Below are 21,667 nucleotides of genomic sequence, written 5' to 3' on the forward strand. Positions count from 1 at the left end.
CCCCACAGCGTCTCTATACAGAGCCCCCCCACAGCGTCTCTATACAGAGCCCCCCCCACAGCGTCTCTATACAGAGCCCCCCCCACAGCGTCTCTATACAGAGCCCCCCCCCACAGCGTCTCTATACAGAGCCCCCCCCACAGCGTCTCTATACAGAGCCCCCCCCACAGCGTCTCTATACAGAGCCCCCCCCCACAGCGTCTCTATACAGAGCCCCCCCCACAGCGTCTCTATACAGAGCCCCCCCCCACAGCGTCTCTATACAGAGCCCCCCCCACAGCGTCTCTATACAGAGCCCCCCCCCACAGCGTCTCTATACAGAGCCCCCCCCACAGCGTCTCTATACAGAGCCCCCCCCACAGCGTCTCTATACAGAGCCCCCCCCCACAGCGTCTCTATACAGAGCCCCCCCCCACAGCGTCTCTATACAGAGCCCCCCCGCCCAGAGCGTCTCTATACAGAGCCCCCCCCGCCCAGAGCGTCTCTATACAGAGCCCCCCCGCCCACAGCGTCTCTATACAGAGCCCCCCCCACAGCGTCTCTATACAGAGCCCCCCCACAGCGTCTCTATACAGAGCCCCCCCACAGCGTCTCTATACAGAGCCCCCCCCACAGCGTCTCTATACAGAGCCCCCCCCCACAGCGTCTCTATACAGAGCCCCCCCCACAGCGTCTCTATACAGAGCCCCCCCACAGCGTCTCTATACAGAGCCCCCCCCACAGCGTCTCTATACAGAGCCCCCCCCACAGCGTCTCTATACAGAGCCCCCCCCACAGCGTCTCTATACAGAGCCCCCCCGCCCACAGCGTCTCTATACAGAGCCCCCCCCCACAGCGTCTCTATACAGAGCCCCCCCCACAGCGTCTCTATACAGAGCCCCCCCCCACAGCGTCTCTATACAGAGCCCCCCCCCACAGCGTCTCTATACAGAGCCCCCCGCCACTGCGTCTCTATACAGAGCCCCCCCCACAGCGTCTCTATACAGAGCCCCCCCCCACAGCGTCTCTATACAGAGCCCCCCCCACAGCGTCTCTATACAGAGCCCCCCCCACAGCGTCTCTATACAGAGCCCCCCCCACAGCGTCTCTATACAGAGCCCCCCCCCGCCCAGAGCGTCTCTATACAGAGCCCCCCCCCACAGCGTCTCTATACAGAGCCCCCCCCACAGCGTCTCTATACAGAGCCCCCCCCCACAGCGTCTCTATACAGAGCCCCCCCCCACAGCGTCTCTATACAGAGCCCCCCCACAGCGTCTCTATACAGAGCCCCCCCCCACAGCGTCTCTATACAGAGCCCCCCCCCACAGCGTCTCTATACAGAGCCCCCCCCCCACAGCGTCTCTATACAGAGCCCCCCCCACAGCGTCTCTATACAGAGCCCCCCCCCACAGCGTCTCTATACAGAGCTCCCCCCACAGCGTCTCTATACAGAGCCCCCCCCCACAGCGTCTCTATACAGAGCCCCCCCCCACAGCGTCTCTATACAGAGCCCCCCCCACAGCGTCTCTATACAGAGCCCCCCCCACAGCGTCTCTATACAGAGCCCCCCCCACAGCGTCTCTATACAGAGCCCCCCCCGCCCACAGCGTCTCTATACAGAGCCCCCCCGCCCAGAGCGTCTCTATACAGAGCCCCCCCCACAGCGTCTCTATACAGAGCCCCCCCCACAGCGTCTCTATACAGAGCCCCCCCACAGCGTCTCTATACAGAGCCCCCCCCCACAGCGTCTCTATACAGAGCCCCCCCCCACAGCGTCTCTATACAGAGCCCCCCCCCACAGCGTCTCTATACAGAGCCCCCCCCACAGCGTCTCTATACAGAGCCCCCCCCCCCCACAGCGTCTCTATACAGAGCCCCCCCCCCCACAGCGTCTCTATACAGAGCCCCCCCCCACAGCGTCTCTATACAGAGCCCCCCCCCACAGCGTCTCTATACAGAGCCCCCCCCGCCCAGAGCGTCTCTATACAGAGCCCCCCCCCCCCAGAGCGTCTCTATACAGAGCCCCCCCCACAGCGTCTCTATACAGAGCCCCCCCCCCAGAGCGTCTCTATACAGAGCCCCCCCCCACAGCGTCTCTATACAGAGCCCCCCCCCACAGCGTCTCTATACAGAGCCCCCCCCACAGCGTCTCTATACAGAGCCCCCCCCCACAGCGTCTCTATACAGAGCCCCCCCACAGCGTCTCTATACAGAGCCCCCCCACAGCGTCTCTATACAGAGCCCCCCCACAGCGTCTCTATACAGAGCCCCCCCACAGCGTCTCTATACAGAGCCCCCCCACAGCGTCTCTATACAGAGCCCCCCCCACAGCGTCTCTATACAGAGCCCCCCCACAGCGTCTCTATACAGAGCCCCCCCTACAGCGTCTCTATACAGAGCCCCCCCCACAGCGTCTCTATACAGAGCCCCCCCCACAGCGTCTCTATACAAAGCCCCCCCCCACAGCGTCTCTATACAGAGCCCCCCCCACAGCGTCTCTATACAGAGCCCCCCCCACAGCGTCTCTATACAGAGCCCCCCCCACAGCGTCTCTATACAGAGCCCCCCCCACAGCGTCTCTATACAGAGCCCCCCCCACAGCGTCTCTATACAGAGCCCCCCCCACAGCGTCTCTATACAGAGCCCCCCCCACAGCGTCTCTATACAGAGCCCCCCCCACAGCGTCTCTATACAGAGCCCCCCCCACAGCGTCTCTATACAGAGCCCCCCCACAGCGTCTCTATACAGAGCCCCCCCCACAGCGTCTCTATACAGAGCCCCCCCCACAGCGTCTCTATACAGAGCCCCCCCCACAGCGTCTCTATACAGAGCCCCCCCACAGCGTCTCTATACAGAGCCCCCCCACAGCGTCTCTATACAGAGCCCCCCCCACAGCGTCTCTATACAGAGCCCCCCCCACAGCGTCTCTATACAGAGCCCCCCCCACAGCGTCTCTATACAGAGCCCCCCCCACAGCGTCTCTATACAGAGCCCCCCCCACAGCGTCTCTATACAGAGCCCCCCCCACAGCGTCTCTATACAGAGCCCCCCCACAGCGTCTCTATACAGAGCCCCCCCCACAGCGTCTCTATACAGAGCCCCCCCCACAGCGTCTCTATACAGAGCCCCCCCCACAGCGTCTCTATACAGAGCCCCCCCACAGCGTCTCTATACAGAGCCCCCCCCACAGCGTCTCTATACAGAGCCCCCCCCACAGCGTCTCTATACAGAGCCCCCCCCACAGCGTCTCTATACAGAGCCCCCCCACAGCGTCTCTATACAGAGCCCCCCCCACAGCGTCTCTATACAGAGCCCCCCCCACAGCGTCTCTATACAGAGCCCCCCCCACAGCGTCTCTATACAGAGCCCCCCCCACAGCGTCTCTATACAGAGCCCCCCCCACAGCGTCTCTATACAGAGCCCCCCCCACAGCGTCTCTATACAGAGCCCCCCACAGCGTCTCTATACAGAGCCCCCCCACAGCGTCTCTATACAGAGCCCCCCCCACAGCGTCTCTATACAGAGCCCCCCCCACAGCGTCTCTATACAGAGCCCCCCCCACAGCGTCTCTATACAGAGCCCCCCCACAGCGTCTCTATACAGAGCCCCCCCCACAGCGTCTCTATACAGAGCCCCCCCCACAGCGTCTCTATACAGAGCCCCCCCCACAGCGTCTCTATACAGAGCCCCCCCCACAGCGTCTCTATACAGAGCCCCCCCACAGCGTCTCTATACAGAGCCCCCCCCACAGCGTCTCTATACAGAGCCCCCCCCACAGCGTCTCTATACAGAGCCCCCCCCACAGCGTCTCTATACAGAGCCCCCCCACAGCGTCTCTATACAGAGCCCCCCCCACAGCGTCTCTATACAGAGCCCCCCCCACAGCGTCTCTATACAGAGCCCCCCCCACAGCGTCTCTATACAGAGCCCCCCCCACAGCGTCTCTATACAGAGCCCCCCCACAGCGTCTCTATACAGAGCCCCCCCCACAGCGTCTCTATACAGAGCCCCCCCCACAGCGTCTCTATACAGAGCCCCCCCCACAGCGTCTCTATACAGAGCCCCCCCCACAGCGTCTCTATACAGAGCCCCCCCCACAGCGTCTCTATACAGAGCCCCCCCACAGCGTCTCTATACAGAGCCCCCCCACACAGCGTCTCTATACAGAGCCCCCCCCCACAGCGTCTCTATACAGAGCCCCCCCACAGCGTCTCTATACAGAGCCCCCCCACAGCGTCTCTATACAGAGCCCCCCCACAGCGTCTCTATACAGAGCCCCCCCACAGCGTCTCTATACAGAGCCCCCCACAGCGTCTCTATACAGAGCCCCCCCACAGCGTCTCTATACAGAGCCCCCCCACAGCGTCTCTATACAGAGCCCCCACAGCGTCTCTATAGAGGCCCCCCCAGAGCGTCTCTATACAGAGGCCCCCCCCCCCAGAGCGACTCTATACAGAGGCCCCCCCCCCAGAGCGTCTCTATACAGAGCCCCCCCCCAGAGCGTCTCTATACAGAGCCCCCCCCACAGCGCGTCTCTATACAGAGCCCCCCCCACAGCGTGTCTCTATACAGAGCCCCCCCACAGCGTCTCTATACAGAGCCCCCCCAGAGCGTCTCTATACAGAGCCCCCCCCAGAGCGTCTCTATACAGAGCCCCCCCAGAGCGTCTCTATACAGAGCCCCCCCAGAGCGTCTCTATACAGAGCCCCCCCAGAGCGTCTCTATACAGAGCCCCCCCCAGAGCGTCTCTATACAGAGCCCCCCCCAGAGCGTCTCTATACAGAGCCCCCCCAGAGCGTCTCTATACAGAGCCCCCCCCAGAGCGTCTCTATACAGAGCCCCCCCCCAGAGCGTCTCTATACAGAGCCCCCCCCAGAGCGTCTCTATACAGAGCGTCTCTATACAGAGCCCCCCCCCACAGCGCGTCTCTATACAGAGCCCCCCCCCACAGCGTCTCTATACAGAGCCCCCCCCCACAGCGTCTCTATACAGAGCCCCCCCCCACAGCGTCTCTATACAGAGCCCCCCCCACAGCGCGTCTCTATACAGAGCCCCCCCCACAGCGTCTCTATACAGAGCCCCCCCCACAGCGTCTCTATACAGAGCCCCCCCCACAGCGTCTCTATACAGAGCCCCCCCACAGCGCGTCTCTATACAGAGCCCCCACAGCGTCTCTATACAGAGCCCCCACAGCGTCTCTATACAGAGCCCCACAGCGTCTCTATACAGAGGCCCCCCCAGAGCGTCTCTATACAGAGGCCCCCCCAGAGCGTCTCTATACAGAGGCCCCCCAGAGCGTCTCTATACAGAGGCCCCCCCAGAGCGTCTCTATACAGAGGCCCCCCCAGAGCGTCTCTATACAGAGGCCCCCCCCAGAGCGTCTCTATACAGAGGCCCCCCCCAGAGCGTCTCTATACAGAGGCCCCCCCCAGAGCGTCTCTATACAGAGGCCCCCCCCAGAGCGTCTCTATACAGAGGCCCCCCCCAGAGCGTCTCTATACAGAGGCCCCCCCCAGAGCGTCTCTATACAGAGGCCCCCCCCAGAGCGTCTCTATACAGAGGCCCCCCCAGAGCGTCTCTATACAGAGGCCCCCCCCAGAGCGTCTCTATACAGAGGCCCCCCCCAGAGCGTCTCTATACAGAGGCCCCCCCCAGAGCGTCTCTATACAGAGGCCCCCCCCAGAGCGTCTCTATACAGAGGCCCCCCCCAGAGCGTCTATACAGAGGCCCCCCCCAGAGCGTCTCTATACAGAGGCCCCCCCCAGAGCGTCTCTATACAGAGGCCCCCCCCAGAGCGTCTCTATACAGAGGCCCCCCCCCAGAGCGTCTCTATACAGAGACCCCCCCCCCCAGCGTCTCTATACAGAGACCCCCCCCCCCCAGCGTCTCTATACAGAGAGCCCTCCGTATATTACAGTTTTATACAGAGAGTTCCCAGTTGTGACGGACCACCGACTGGGTGCCTCTGCATATCGCGGCTTCCTAGCTGTCGTCGAGTACCATAAGCATCGCACCAGACATCATAAGCACCGTATCCCCTTAGCCACCGCAGCTTGGCTGCGGTCTCACCATCCCTTCCCATCTTGGACCAAACTCCTGGATCCACTTCCCAGTTGGAAGGCCTCTCCTCTGAGAGTATAGCAGTGTAGCTCTTACAAGAGCTGGTGATTATAGCGGTTCCCTACAAACATGAGAAGAGACTCTGTTGAGGGTAACCAGGAACTCATTTTTTTGTAGCCCTATCTGGCCTTATAGGTCAGTCCCCATACAAGGGGTACTCCCCTCTGAAAGTAAACCACAGTAGAGACAAATACATTGGCTCTCAGATCCAGGACACTCCATACATAATAAGATAAATCGCTCCCCTGTGCCTGAGAGATAATTACTTGAGTACACAAACATATGATTAAGTTCTCTCTCAGTACAAGAAACATGCAACACAACAACACCCCAAAAAACATCTAAAACACATGGAAACCCCACAAAAGCTCTGATCTGGGGGACCAACATATCCAAAAATAACCCAGATCAGGATTTCCATGGATGTCATAATTTTCACCGACCGTGTACATGGTCCTGTTGCCCAAAACAGTTCCAGGGAATTCAGGCTAATGGGTATCTCTTTCTGGAGTACAGAAGTACATAAATGACATACGTTTTGTGGCAGGATGGCCAGGCTCGTCACAATAAACTTCAAATGCAACAGTCAGGATAAAATAGTACTGCAGTTTATTGTCACTTTCCACAATATATACACAAGGTTGTGCTCTCCCACAAAAAGAAAATAAATCCTACTCCAACTTGGAGACTTACTAAACAACAATATTACTAACTATCCAACTGGCCAGCTAATCTGGTTCCCAGTTTTAAACAAAATGAAATACAGCACTTTAACCCCTTAAGGACCAATCTTCTGGAATAAAGGGGAATCATGACATGTCATACATGTCATGTGTCCTTAAGGGGTTAAGCAGGTTTCACAGAGTACCTTTTTCTCAGAGTCTCAGGATTAACTACCTCCTCTCTCCCAGCTGTTAGATTCCCTTATGTCTTCAGAGGCTAACCTTTTAAAACCCTAGTGCTGGTTAATAACATTCAAGGGGTGACTCCCACCAATTAACCCCATCATGCTGGGAATAGAGAGCGCTCCAATATATTACTTACATAAAAAGCCTCTCTGACCCTGCCACAGTTTTTAAAGGGCCCATAGTCTTTTGGCAGAACCAGTGGCAAGGTTACTTTCGCCACATATCCTTCCCCCCAAGGGAAGCCTAACCAGGTACCTGACCTCCTGTCAGTCAGTACCTGAGTTAGTCAAGTAGCCCACTCATAAACAAGTACTGGTCCTGGTGACCTCTGTAGCCTGGTTCTGTCCTGTGTGTCCCCATCTGTTAAGTGGGCATCTGGTACTCCCGGCATCTCTGTTGCTGTCCGGCTTGGAGTTGGGGTTACCCAGTGGGCAGAGACCAGCAATGCTCTGCCCAGCACCCAGCGTTACAGCTGGGTAGATCAGAGGGTCGTCAGGTCCTGGACTAAGCACAAGGGGAGGGCAGAGGCCAACTGCGTTCTGCCCTGGTGCCAGCACTTCTGCTGTGCAGACCGGTGCATAGTCCTGCCCTGTAACAAGGGGACAGGTGTGGCCAGCTCTTCTGCTGGGATGGCCTGTGTAATATCAGGCCCTGGATAAAGGGAACAGGGAGGGTGGAGGCCAACTGCTCTCTGTCCGGATGCCAGCTCTTCCGCTGGGATTGGGTGAATGGATACTGCCTTCTCAGCCACTACCCAAAGGACCCAATTGGGAATTCTCTGCTGCAGGGAGGGATCGTCCACCTCCTCCCTCTGATATTTCTCCTGGGGACTGTTGGTGATCTGAGACGGCTTTCCAGCATCCCTGTAGGGCTGGTGCAGAGACCCCGGTCCAATCTGCACCATTGGGGTCAGGGGTGCTGTCCCCCTGTAGTTTGGGAGAGGTACCAGTTTTCTCCTCTCCCGACATCTCCACTCCCCAGGATGCTTTCTGCTGTAGGGTAGAGGAACCGATCATCTCTTCCCCCTATAACTCCGGCTGCCACTGGTGAGAGAGACCGGTTGTCTCCTCTCTCGGTAAGGTTAGCTGCCGCTGGGGACTAGGACCGACTGTCCCTACTCCCGATAGCTCCGGCTGTGGTTGGGGATCTAGGCTGGTTGCCCAACTTCCCTGTAGGACCGGTGGAGAAACCTTGGTCTCATCTCCACCTGCTGACTAGGGGTCTTCCCAGGCCCAGTTGATGCGGTCCCCTACTTCTGGAGCTGGTAGTGAAGCAGGGGGTACCTCCGCCTAGTCCCTGGAGGACAGGTACTGCTGCTGAGGTTCAAGACAGATTGTCTCTGCTCCTGGTTGCTGCTCTAAGCTGAACAGATGTTGGTAGCTCTGCTCCAGCTCCCACTCCATGGTGACCAGATGGATCATGTCTGGCCCCAGGTCGTCAGCTCTAGGAAGATCCAGCAGGGTTCCCCTGATGTCGTGGATGTCTCGGAGCCGATACTCTGCTAGACTCCCAAAATCACTGCCCTCTTCAAAGGCCTCCCACAGTAAGCCTGGGCCATTGTAGTCCTCACCCTCCGGCATACTGTCATCAGCCATCCAGTTGTCGCGCCGGAAGGCGTACCACTTTAGTGCCCGGTAAGCCTCATCCAGCCACAACCCATTCCGGATTAGATCCCACCGTTTCTCTACCCACTCATACAGGGATTGCTCTCCCAGGAGAGGCAGCCGCAGGGCCACGTGTACCGGGAACCTAGCTCTCTACAGTATCTTACAGTGTTATACAGAGAGCTGCCAGTATCTTACAGTGTTATACAGAGAGCTGCCAGTATCTTACAGTGTTATAAAGAGAGCTGCCAGTGTTATACAGAGAGCTAGGGGGCTGAATCTTATTGATAACTACTGTTCTCGTTGTAAAAAATGTGTTTCTGCTTTTATCTGCAGGGAGAAGACGTGGAGTTGTTGTATCCTTTCCTTAAACTGTGATTGGGGTAATGGGAATGAATTCCTCCCAACCAGTATTGATCAACTTATGATTGAATTGTTGAAATTTATTTTTTATAGAGAGAGAGAATGTCAAAGTCCATTGCCTAAAAAACTGTTTTGATATGAGATTTTTTTATTTTTTTAATTATTGATATTTTGAATTTTTCAAAAAAAAATTCCCATTGGACAAATTATTTTAATATTTTATTAATTATAAATGTGCAGTACAATACAAAATGTTAAACCATAACACAGAGAGAAATACATGTGACAATTTGGTGAAGAGTGAATCCTTCGGTGACTGGGCGTAGACATTTCTTGTTTTCCATGTCCCATTTAAATGATAAAATGTACTATAACCATGACTTTGCATAGCTTTACAGTAACTTCATTCTGTGCACAATGGGACTCAAATGATGTGCGCCCATCATTGTTTAAATCATTCCTAATAAAACATGCGTAATGCTAATTTTGTAATTCTCCAAGATTTCAGCACCTAACACAAATTTAGACAGATTTGTGAACAATATTGGAGAGAAATAGGCCTTTTGTGTACATAGAAAGAGTCTTAGATCTTTGAGTTCAGCTCATGAAAAATGGGGGCAAAAACAAAAGTGTTGCGTTTATAATTTTGTTCAGTGTACATAGGAGGGAATTGCTTGCACATGGACGGCCAATGACGGCAGGATTTGGGAGCAATAGAAAAATAACACAATATAAATGTTGGAAATAAAAATAAAAACAATGTTGCAAACCCAAAGGCCTTATAAAAAGCAGAGAACACCGAAACACCCTGGGGAGTGGGAGATCAAAAAAAACAATATCCATCTAGATTCCCTATGAATTGAGGGGAAAGGAGGTAGCGACCCCGTCTTCTTCTCACTATCCATTGTCTTGCTGCCACTCAGATAACATACACACCCTAGCAAGGTTTGTCCGTGGAGTGTGAATAAATCCTCACAAAATCTAGTTCTTCATTGTGCCACAGAGACACCTTTTATAATGAGTCTAATATTTTAAATTCTAAACTAGGGGCTCTGTAGCACTAATTGTTCTCTTACAGTAATGATTTATAAAGTCCGATATCACATTGATGGTTTTTCCTTCACAACAGCAGCTTTCCTCTACCCCTCTAGAAATCCTCTTCTTCCTAAATGGATGGTACTGCGCTTCCTACTTTCTTATTGAAGCCCTTATGTTCCTATATAAAGGTGAGCATGGGACGTTTATGGGATGAGTTACGTTTATGTGTTTGTAACCTGCAAGCTAAAATAAATATTATACCTCTTTGTGAGAGATGATGGTTCAGGACTGTGAGAATAAAAAATGCCTTGTTAACTCTTTGTCGTAAACACTCCAATCCACTTAAGCAATTCAGCTTAGTAAAGAGCTTTAGCAGTTAACTGGTTATCCATTTCGTTTTATTATACAAACATGTCGATTTCAAAAGAAATCGTCACTTTTATAAAAATCGTTTGTTACACCCCTATCTGTCAATGAGACTGCTGGGAGGATTTTCTGCTCTCACTTGGAATGAGGGTTCTAAGCAGCAATGAGTGCTTCTCATGAGAAGCATCCTATTGGCAGACTCTGGCTGTTACCATGCAAGCGCCGTAGGTCCCCAGTGTTTTCCTATGAGAAGCATTCTATTGGTGGAGTGTGGCCGTTACCATGCATGCACCGCAAGTCCCCAGTGTTTTCCTATGAGAAGCATTCTATTGGTGGAGTGTGGCCGTTACCATGCATGCGCCATAGGTCCCCAGTGTCTTCCTATGAGAAGCATTCTATGGCGGAGAGTATCCATTACCATGCATGCACCGTAGGTCCCCCCAGTGTTTTCCTATGAGAAGCATTCTATTGGTGGAGTGTGGCCGTTACCATGCATGCACCGTAGGTCCCCCCAGTGTTTTCCTATGAGAAGCATTCTATTGGCGGAGTGTGGCCGTTACCATGCATGCACCATAGGTCCCCAGTGTTTTCCTATGAGAAGCATTCTATTGGTGGAGTGTGGCCGTTACCATGCATGCACCATAGGTCTCCAGTGTTTTCCTATGAGAAGCATTCTATTGGTGGAGTGTGGCCGTTACCATGCATGCACTGCAAGTCCCCAGTGTTTTCCTATGAGAAGCATTCTATTGGTGGTGTGTGAGCATTACCATGCATGCGCCGTAGGTCCCCAGTTTTTTCCTATGAGAAGCATTCTATTGGCGGAGTGTGGCCGTTACCATGCATGCACCATAGGTCCCCAGTGTTTTTGGTGGAGTGTGGCCGTTACCATGCATGCACTGCAAGTCCCCAGTGTTTTCCTATGAGAAGCATTCTATTGGTGGTGTGTGAGCATTACCATGCATGCGCCGTAGGTCCCCAGTGTTTTCCTATGAGAAGCATTCTATTGGCGGAGTGTGGCCGTTACCATGCATGCACCATAGGTCCCCAGTGTTTTCCTATGAGAAGCATTCTGTTGGTGGAGTGTGAGCATTACCATGCATGCACCGTAGGTCCCCAGTGTTTTCCTATGAGAAGCATTCTATTGGCGGAGTGTGGCCGTTACCATGCATGCACCATAGGTCTCCAGTGTTTTCCTATGAGAAGCATTCTATTGGTGGAGTGTGGCCGTTACCATGCATGCGCCGTAGGTCCCCAGTGTTTTCCTATGAGAAGCATTCTATTGGTGGTGTGTGAGCATTACCATGCATGCACCATAGGTCCCCAGTGTTTTCCTATGAGAAGCATTCTGTTGGTGGAGTGTGAGCATTACCATGCATGCACCGTAGGTCCCCAGTGTTTTCCTATGAGAAGCATTCTATTGGCGGAGTGTGGCCGTTACCATGCATGCACCATAGGTCTCCAGTGTTTTCCTATGAGAAGCATTCTATTGGTGGAGTGTGGCCGTTACCATGCATGCGCCGTAGGTCCCCAGTGTTTTCCTATGAGAAGCATTCTATTGGTGGTGTGTGAGCATTACCATGCATGCGCCATAGGTCCCCAGTGTTTTCCTATGAAAAGCATTCTATTGGCAGAGTGTGGCTGTTACCATGCATGCGCCGTAGGTCCCCAGTGTTTTCCTATGAGAAGCATTCTATTGGTGGAGTGTGGCCGTTACCATGCATGCACCGCAAGTCCCCAGTGTTTTCCTATGAGAAGCATTCTATTGGTGGAGTGTGGCCGTTACCATGCATGCACCGCAAGTCCCCAGTGTTTTCCTATGAGAAGCATTCTATTGGCAGAGTGTGGCTGTTACCATGCATGCACCGTAGGTCTCCAGTGTTTTCCCATGAGAAGCATTGGACTGGACCACTAGTGATGCTGTCATTGTGGGAGGATCGAGCTGCAGTGAGAAGATGGTGAGTTTAGCTTCTGTTTTGATATAGAGTGGGTTATCCCTGAATCTGTACGAAAAAAACAAACAATCCAACGTTAGAAATAAATACATTTCTTTTTAACTTTGGAGTGTTTGTTTAAGACTAATAGTCGGAGAAGGGGGCTGTGGGAGGAGGCCTGAGGGAATACATACCGTAATCAGTATTGATCTAAACGAGATGAGGAATTAGAAAGAAGAGTTCCCTGTCTTGAAACCAACAATCATAACGCCTGAATTTAATTTGTATTTCAATAACTGCACAATTACACTCTAAGTACAAAACCAGCTCCTCTTAATACTGTAGTTTTGGTGCACAGATCCAGACAATGTAAAAATTCCCATTTCTAATAGGCTAACAGCTGCTAGAGGCCTTAAGACCTTTGAAAATTACATTTCTTTATTTATTTATTTATTATTGCCATTTATATAGCGCCAACAGATTCCGTAGCGCTTTACAATATTATGAGAGGGGGATTTAACTATAAATAGGACAGTTACAAATAAACTTACAGGAACAATAGGTTGAAGAGGACCCTGCTCAAACGAGCTTACATTCTATAGGAGGTGGGGTGTAAAACACATTAGGACAGGAATTTACAATCAAATAAGGTGGGCTGCCCTTTCGGAGAGGGCAAGAGACAGGTATGTGAGGTAAGGGTTAGTCTTGGAGGCCATAAGCTTTCCTAAAGAGATGGGTTTTAAGGCACTTCTTAAAAGATGCAAGACTAGGGGAGAGTCTGATGGCGGTAGGCAGGCTATTCCATAGGAAGGGAGCCGCCCGCGAGAAGTCCTGCAAGCGCGAGTTGGCCGTACGAGTGCGGACAACGGACAGGAGGTGGTCACGGGCAGAACGGAGAGACCGAGAAGGGACATACCTATGGATCTGTGAGGAGATATAAGAGGGGCTAGAGTTGTTCAGTGCTTTATAGGTGTGAGTTAGTACCTTGAGTTGACTCCTATAGCATACAGGAAGCCAATGTAAGGACTGGCAGAGGGGTGAGGTGTGAGAGAAACGACTAGAGAGGAAAATCAATCTAGCAGCAGCATTCATTACGGACTGTAAGGGTGCAGTACGGCTATTGGGGAGACCAATCAGGAGAGGGTTACAATAATCCATGCGGGAAATTACTAGAGCATGGACAAGCTCCTTGGTAGTATCTGGTGCAAGAAAGGGGCGGATGCGGGCTATGTTTTTAAGATGGAATCTACAGGATTTGGCAACATGCTGGATGTGAGGCTCAAAGGTGAGACCAGAGTCAAGTATGACGCCAAGACAGCGCGCTTGCAAGGATGGACTGATGTTGGTACCACAAACTTGGAGGGAGAGCGAAAGAGGAGGATCAGTATTAGGAGGAGGAAAGACAAGGAGCTCAGTTTTTGAGAGATTGAGTTTCAGAAAGCGGGAGGACATCCAGTCAGAGATGGAAGAAAGGCAAGCAGTGACACGTTGCAGGACGGCAGGGGAGAGGTCCGGGGAGGAGAGATATAGCTGGGTGTCATCAGCGTACAGGTGATAGTGAAATCCAAAAGAGGTAATAAGTTTGCCAAGAGAGGCAGTATAAAGAGAAAATAGAAGGGGACCAAGGACGGAGCCTTGGGGAACTCCAACTGAGACAGGGCAAGGGGAGGAGGTATCATTAGAAAAGGAGACACTGAATGAGCGTTGGGAGAGATAAGAGGAAAACCATGAGAGGACAGAGTCACAGAGACCAAGCGATTGAAGAGTTTGAAGAAGGAGAGCATGATCAACGGTGTCAAAGGCCGCTGAGAGGTCAAGAAGAATTAGTATGGAGTAGTGGCCTTTGGATTTAGCTGCGATTAGGTCGTTAGTAACTTTGATAAGGGCAGTCTCTGTAGAGTGGAGAGGGCGGAAGCCAGATTGAAGAGGGTCAAGGAGAGAGTTGGAATTGAGGAAATGAGACACACGGGTGAAGACAAGTCTTTCCAGAAGCTTTGAGGAAAAAGGGAGCAGGGATATGGGACGGTAGTTAGAGGGGGTGGATGGGTCGAGGGATGGTTTTTTTAGTATAGGTACTACAGTGGCATGTTTAAGGTCAGCAGGGACGATGCCAGAGGAGAGCGAGCAGTTGAAGATGTGTGTTAGAGAAGGCACGAGACAAGTGGAGAGAGATCTAATAAGGTGAGATGGGACAGGATCGAGCGGGCAAGTGGTGGGGCGAGAGGAGCAAAGAAGAGCAGCCACCTCTTGGTCAGTAGCTGGGGAGAATGTCTGAAGGGTAGGAAAGGCATGATCTATGTGTGATTGAGAAACAGAAAGGCAAGGAGGGGAGAATTCTTTCCTTAGCTGTTCAATCTTGTCAGTGAAGTAACATGCGAAGTTATCAGCAGTAAGGTTAGTTTTGGGGGTGGCCACAGCAGGGCGAAGAAGAGAATTAAAGGTGTGAAAGAGACGCCTGGGGTTGCGGGAACATGAACTAATGAGAGTGGAAAAATAGGACTGTTTGGCAAGGGCAAGGGCTGCACTGTATGAACACAATATGAATCTATAATGGAGAAAGTCTGATTGTGTACGAGACTTCCTCCAGGAGCGTTCAGCACAACGGGAGCATCTTTGCAGGTAGCGCGTTGATTTAGTATGCCATGGTTGGGGGCGGGTCCTCCTCGAGGTGCTTGTTTGGAGTGGCGCTGCAGTGTTCAAGGCAGATGTAAGAGTAGAGTTATATATGGAGATGGCCTGTGAAGGACAGGAGAGGGAAGGGATGGACAGCAGTTGTGAATCAATGTCAGCTGACAACTGTTGGAGATCAAGAGAATTAAGGTCCCTCCTGAGTTGAGGGGGGTTAGGCTGAGGTTTTTGGGTGAGGGGGTATGTGAGAGCAAATGATAAGAGGTGGTGATCAGAGAGTGGATATGGAGTGTTGCAGATATTAGATACTGTACATGCATAAGTGAAGATTAGGTCAAGGGTATTGCCAGCTACATGGGTGGGAGAATCTGCCCACTGCGATAGCCCGAGGGAGGAAGTCATGGAAAGTAGTTTGGTGGCTGCAGAGGTCAAAGGTGGGTTTATAGGAATATTGAAGTCCCCGAGAATTAGGGATGGAATGTTAGAAGAGAGGAAATAGGGTAGCCAGGCAGCAAAGTGGTCAAGGAAGAGAAGAGGGGAACCAGGGGGGCGGTAAATAACAGCAATGTTAGCAGAGAAGGGTTTGAAAAGGCGAATTGAGTGTATTTCAAATGATGGGAAAGAGAGAGAAGGGGGGGTGGGAAGAGGTTTAAAAGAGCAGTGAGGGGAGAGGAGAAACCCAACACCACCACCTTTACATTCAGAGTTTCTTGGGTTGTGGGTAAGTTGGAGACCACCGAAGGACAAAGATGCAGGGGTGGCAGTGTCAGAGGGGGAGAGCCAGGTTTCTGTTATGGCTAGTAAATCTATAGAACGAGAGATGAAGAAGTCATGGACAGCAGTGGATTTAGTTATATTGCAAACAGAGCGTGCGTTCCAGAGGGCAGTATTGAAGGAGGATTTAGAGGAACATGAGATGGGTATGAGATTAGTGTGGATCCTTGGGTTAGTATGTGCTGAGTTTGTTGCGAGGGGGCCGGGGTTAGGAGAGACATCACCAGCAGCTAGGAGCAGAAGGATAGAAAGGAAGTGAAGGTGGGAGTAGGATTTGAAAGTTTTGTAGGAGGGTATGTATGTAGAGGATTTGGGAGGAGTTGGTGGAGATAGGCTGGAAAGGTATGTGTAGAGTGCATGAGATGAATAGAGAGGGGAGGGGAGTAAGGTGGAAGTAATAATTATGGTGTTGCTAGGGACAGGTGAGTGAAAGGATAGGGATATTTTAGTGATGAGAGAAGTTAGTGTTAAAGTGAAAAATAGAAGGGAGAACATTAGAAAAAGTGTATTATATAGATATGTAGATCATATATACAAACACACAAATATCAATGAGTGATTAAACCAATGTAAGGATGCAGTGTGTTAAATAAATTCAGGTGAGGAGAGGTTTAGTGATTTGATTGGTGTGTTAAGGAAACCAGCTGATGTGCACTATCTATAAGTAAGTTGTCGACCATGGGGTGGGATGGTGTGGGGAGGGGTGGGTGGGCAATCTTCCAGAGATGATACCTCTGCTCTGAAGATTCAGCAGGACTTGGTTGCTTGGGAGTGCTGGGTGTTAATGCTGTTTTAAGGGGCCCAGTCTGAAATATAAGGTCTGAGGTTAGAAAAAAAAAAGAAATAAAACACACTATTATGGGTGGGGAGACATGGGGCTATTGAGGTAATTAATTAGAGATGAAAAACTAAAAGGAGATAACATTTGGGATAAAAAGATAGGAAGGATCAGATAGGTGAAATTCATAAACCATGAACATAAATTTCTTGACTTTCTTTGTCTTAAAGGGATGTTTAGGAACTATAACATTTTATCTCTTTGAATTCGTTACAATGCCTTGAGTCCTCTTGTGCTGTCCTTCCAGTCAGTGTTAAATACCCCACTGAAAGTATTGCAGAGATTACGCACTTCTTTAGCCATACCAGCAATGAGCAGCTATGATAGGCTAAAAGCGGCCAGCTGACAATCTCTGCAGTCACCTTGCTTATCTGGCTAATCCTCTTCATTAGTCTGAGCAGCTGAGATTTGATGGGCTGCTAGGAACTATCAGTGTTAAAGGGTATCTCCAGTGCCAGGAAAACAAACCGTTTTCCTGGCACTGCAGGTCTCCTCTCCCATCCCAGGTTGCTGAGGGGGTTAAAACCCCTTCAGTGACTTACCTGTATCCAGCACGGATGTCCCTCGGCACTGGGTCAGGCTCCGTCAACTCTCCATCGGCGAGGGAGACCTAGAGCGCAAGCATTACACCGCCCCATAGGAAAGCATTATTCAATACTTTCCTATGGGGATTTCAGCGACGCTGGAGGTCCTCATGCATAGCGCGAGGACGTCCAGCATCTCTTAAAACACAAAGTGTTTTAAGAACCCGGAAGCTCCTCTAGTGGCTGTCTCATAGACAGCCACTAGAGGAGGACTTAACCCTGTTAGGCAATTAGTGCAGTTTATGAAAAACTGCACTAATTACACGTGCAGGGTTAAGGGTAGTGGGACTTGGCACCCAGACCACTCCAATGGGCAGGAGTGGTCTGGGTGCCTGGAGTGTCCTTTTAAACCAGTAAAACAGTTTAACATAAATGGAAGGACAGTACCAGAGATCTCCAGAAACCAGAACTACGGCAGTGAGATTAAGCAGTTATAATACAGTGTCCCATTAATGCCCACATGACAACACTGAATGCTGTTAATGCATTGGATTCAGTACTTCTCTACGAGGAGCATTTTGTTGGCGAGGTAAGTGCGATGCATGCGCCATAGGTACTCAACAAGGGTACTATAAAAATCATTGGATTGAACCAAGATCATGTTGCATGGTCTTACAGAAGGTAAAGTGGATCTCAAGAAGAGACTGTCCCGATACCAGATTACAGGTGAGTAAAAGGGGAGGGGCATGAATATAATTCAGTAAGGTGACATCAGTGTGTTACTCAAATTAAGTTTGCTAAGAATTTATGCTAAAAGCTGCCTGTGTTTTTTTTGTGTGTCTGCAATAACTGATCGCTCTTAACTTTATAATTATGTTAATTAGAGGTCCGTTTAGGAACTTACCAACCTTGTGTTACCTTTTATCTCTGTCTAGGGCTGATTTTACCTTATCCTACATCTAACCTGGTTCTAGAAGTGGTGATGCTGGCCCTTTACCTTGGAATTGAAGTAGCAAGGTTAATTTTAGGTGAGATACTTCTTCCATAAACATGAAATGATCTTGGTGCTTAGATTGTGTTAATATTCATGCACCGACCCATTTCAGAGCTGTACAAATTGTGTAAAAGTTGTCAGTAACACAATAATAAAAAAAAATAACAAAAATATATTTGAAATACCTGCACAAAATGGATTGAGAGCTCCATTGATAGACACTTGGAAATGAATTACAGAGATCATAGTAAACACTGTAACATTTGCATGATGAAGTGGAGTGAAAGTTTAGGCACGCAAGAACTTCATCCAAATTAAGTTGTTATGGTACCAGAAGGTCCCCAGGCGCACTTTTACCTCAAGGAGTTGAACCGTTTTCAAAAGGTTTAACCCCCGAGTTGCCTCCAGCACCAATCTTCAACCCCCCCCCCCAGGCGGTGTCCAGCATCTGAAATTTCAGTGCTCCCCCAATCACAAAACTTTCTTGAAAAACATATATTTCTTTCCAAGCAAGTTTGGTGAATGGGAGTCTCTGACCATTCCTGGCCAATCAGCGTCTGAAATGTCAGAAGTCAGATGCCACCTGGAGGGGAGCGGAAATCGGTGCTGGACGCAATTTTGGGGTTAAACTGTTCAAGGGCGGTTTATCCCCTTGAGATGAGAATGTGCATTGGGACTCTCTGGCACCATAACTTCAGTGTTTCTTTTAATTATCTTGGATATAAATACAAATATTTTTTTTAGAATGGATACAATTAGTTTTTTAATTCAGTGCAATGCATTATTTAACAAATAAACCTCTTATGTCCTTGGGCAACCATTTGTGCATTCTGTTTGTCAGGTTGTCGAGGTAACCTCTGTGAGCGCAAGCTGCCCCTGGTGGTGAGTGTGGGTCTAACTATTCCAGCTGCTTTGCTTGCCCTCTATTTCCTTCTGCTTCAGACCTACGCTCTGCGGCTGGAGACTGTACTGAGCTGCATCCTCCTTGTGTTCTACGGTCTGGAGGTCATACTGAGTGTAACGGCTTTGGTCACATTCTGCAGGTAACAGTAACGTACAGTAAATGATCTGTTAGCTGGTGGGCTCTCTCCCATATAACCTCTTATGTGAGCATTTTGCCAGGGAACATAGAATTTAACAGTCGCTGGTCATTAACACTGAGTGGACGGTACAGGGGATTGGGACAACTAACACATGGAATCATAATTGTATTTCATTTATTTCATATTTTATTTCTTTGCATAATACGCTTTGCTCCATAAGGCCACCATTTCTGTCTCACTCTCAGAGATTTCTAGGGTTAGCATGTTACTTCCTGGCCTCGGCAGAGCTCACTGGAGAGGCTACAAACGCCTGAGATTTACAGCAAAGTAATGCACTTCAAATCTGAGTATCTTTTGTTATTTTTTTATGTATTGATTTTGCATATTTTATCTATATTATCTATATAAGGCATTCCAAATGATGGACCAGCTCCAGCCTGAAGTGACAGATTTAAAATGGCAAAGAGGGGTTTTACAACAGCTGGAGGGCTATGTTTTGGCCACAATTGCCTTAAACAAAGCATGTCAAACCCAAAGGCTAACACAGTCCAAATAAGCAAGGTTTAAGTTCATGTGGGCCACAAAAAAACAACAAAAAACTTCAGTTGTCAAAGAAACCCATGTTTATTTAGAAAAGTACAGTATAAAAAAGTTGCATAACTGATACTGGACGTACTCACGCTCGTAGTGCTTCAAAGTAAGCAAAAGAGCAAAGTTATTTTAAGGAGACGTGCATTTGCATATAACCAATCTTTCAGTAAAACTACCTTGACATATTAAGAAAAGTTTGGGACTGAATGGGACTGAAATGGTGAATGTAGGCTGTTGACCAGCTGTAAAAAAAACAAATTACGTTATCTTATTTATTTTGAAGTTCTATGAGTGTGTTCTTCACTTTGGCTGAGATCAAACTTTATGATCTCAGTCAATCCAATGCTTTCACATATGAAATCATTGGGAGGCTATCGTGCATGTGTGGCAAAACACTGCGCAGCCAATCAGCATCTCCATGGGGAGCATACAGCGACTCCATGAAGACCCAATCAAATACACTGCCCCCTCCCCCATTCTAATATACTGCCCCCTCCACCCAGTCTAATACACTGCCCCTCCTCCCTCCACTCTAATTTAATTTACTGCCCCCTCCCTAACCCAATTTAACACACTGCCCCCTCCCACCACTCTAATAGACTGCCTCCCCTTCCCACCACTCTAATAGACTGCCCCCCTCCTTCCTTCTCCAAATTAATATATTGTCGTCTCCTCAATTTAACACTGCCCTACTTCCTCCCCAAAATATTACACTGCCCTCCTCTACCAAATTATTGCACTGCACCCCTCCCCAATTGAACACACTACATAGGAAGGTCCCCCAAGCCCCTCTTCCCCTACCTTAAGATGAGTCGTCTTCCAGTTCCAGCTCTTCTCTGCTCAAGCAGGCCAGACACTACTCTGGCACTGCGAGCAGGAAGGGAAGGGGGAGTGGCTGGCACTGCGAGCAGGATGGGAAGGGGGAGTGGCTGGCACTGCGAGCAGGAAGGGAAGGGGGAGTGGCTGGCACTGCGAGCAGGAAGGGAAGGGGGAGTGGCTGGCACTGCGAGCGGGAGGGAAGGGGGAGTGGCTGGCACTGTGAGCGGGAAGGAAGGGGGAGTGGCTGGCACTACGAGCAGGATGGAAGGGGGAGTGGCTGGCACTGCGAGCAGGATGGAAGGGGGAGTGGCTGGCACTGCGAGCAGGAAGGGAAGGGGGAGTGGCTGGCACTGCGAGCGGGAGGGAAGGGGGAGTGGCTGGCACTACGAGCGGGAGGGAAGGGGGAGTGGCTGGCACTACGAGCAGGATGGAAGGGGGAGTGGCTGGCACTGCGAGCAGGATGGAAGGGGGAGTGGCTGGCACTGCGAGCGGGAGGGAAGGGGGAGTGGCTGGCACTGCGAGCAGGAGGGAAGGGGAGTGCCTGGCACTGCAAGCAGAAATTAACGGGAAGGGAAAGGGGTGTAGCTGGCACTGCGAGCAGGAGGGAAGGGTGAGTGACTGGCCTGCTCTGCAAACAGACATACAAACTACTCTCTTGCAGTCGTGGGAGGGAAGACAAGAATCAGATAGGAAATATCTTTCCTCTCTTGCTGCTGGTCACAGCCACAGCACAAAGCAGAAAGTTTGACATGCTTGCCTTAAACTATAAATATGCTAATAATAATTCATAACCATTGTGTGCAAGTAATCCTTCCAAAGTCTCTATGATGGACGGTCCATATTATTTATAAAACGTAGTATAATTTTTTAGGACTCTTATTATAATCACTGTTGTTGCTCTCCGCAGGGACCCGTCGTACTGAGTATTTGAAGATCAGGATGTCTCTTCCGGCCTCCTGGAAATCCTTCTGTTTGCTGTGCAAATGGTACGAGCCCATGGTTTCTCCCTGAGCTCTTACTCCGTATGCTGTGAAGCTGTTTCTCACTTTCTTCACCTGTCTGTGTGTTATCAGAGGTGGATATTGATTTCATTTCAATCATGTGTATAATGAATTCTGATAATGGTCAATAAAATCCTTTTTTTACA

The 21,667-nt window shown here is 50.6% G+C and overlaps 1 protein-coding gene across 1 annotated transcript in view; it reads left to right on the forward strand.

Annotated features, from left to right (window-relative positions):
* Positions 1-21,658, forward strand: part of TMEM216 (transmembrane protein 216) — a 33,496-nt gene extending 11,838 nt beyond the window's left edge. The window contains exons 2-6 of the mRNA XM_063437241.1: positions 8,948-8,967; positions 10,107-10,200; positions 18,009-18,101; positions 18,909-19,110; positions 21,428-21,658. Coding sequence (XP_063293311.1) covers positions 8,948-8,967; positions 10,107-10,200; positions 18,009-18,101; positions 18,909-19,110; positions 21,428-21,443 — 425 coding nt within the window. The 3' untranslated portion in view covers positions 21,444-21,658. The remainder of the gene's footprint in view (positions 1-8,947; positions 8,968-10,106; positions 10,201-18,008; positions 18,102-18,908; positions 19,111-21,427) is intronic.
* The last annotated feature ends 9 nt before the right edge of the window (positions 21,659-21,667 follow it).

Source organism: Pelobates fuscus, chromosome 12 (assembly GCF_036172605.1).
Source record: "Pelobates fuscus isolate aPelFus1 chromosome 12, aPelFus1.pri, whole genome shotgun sequence".
NCBI classification, from domain to species: Eukaryota; Metazoa; Chordata; class Amphibia; order Anura; family Pelobatidae; genus Pelobates; species Pelobates fuscus.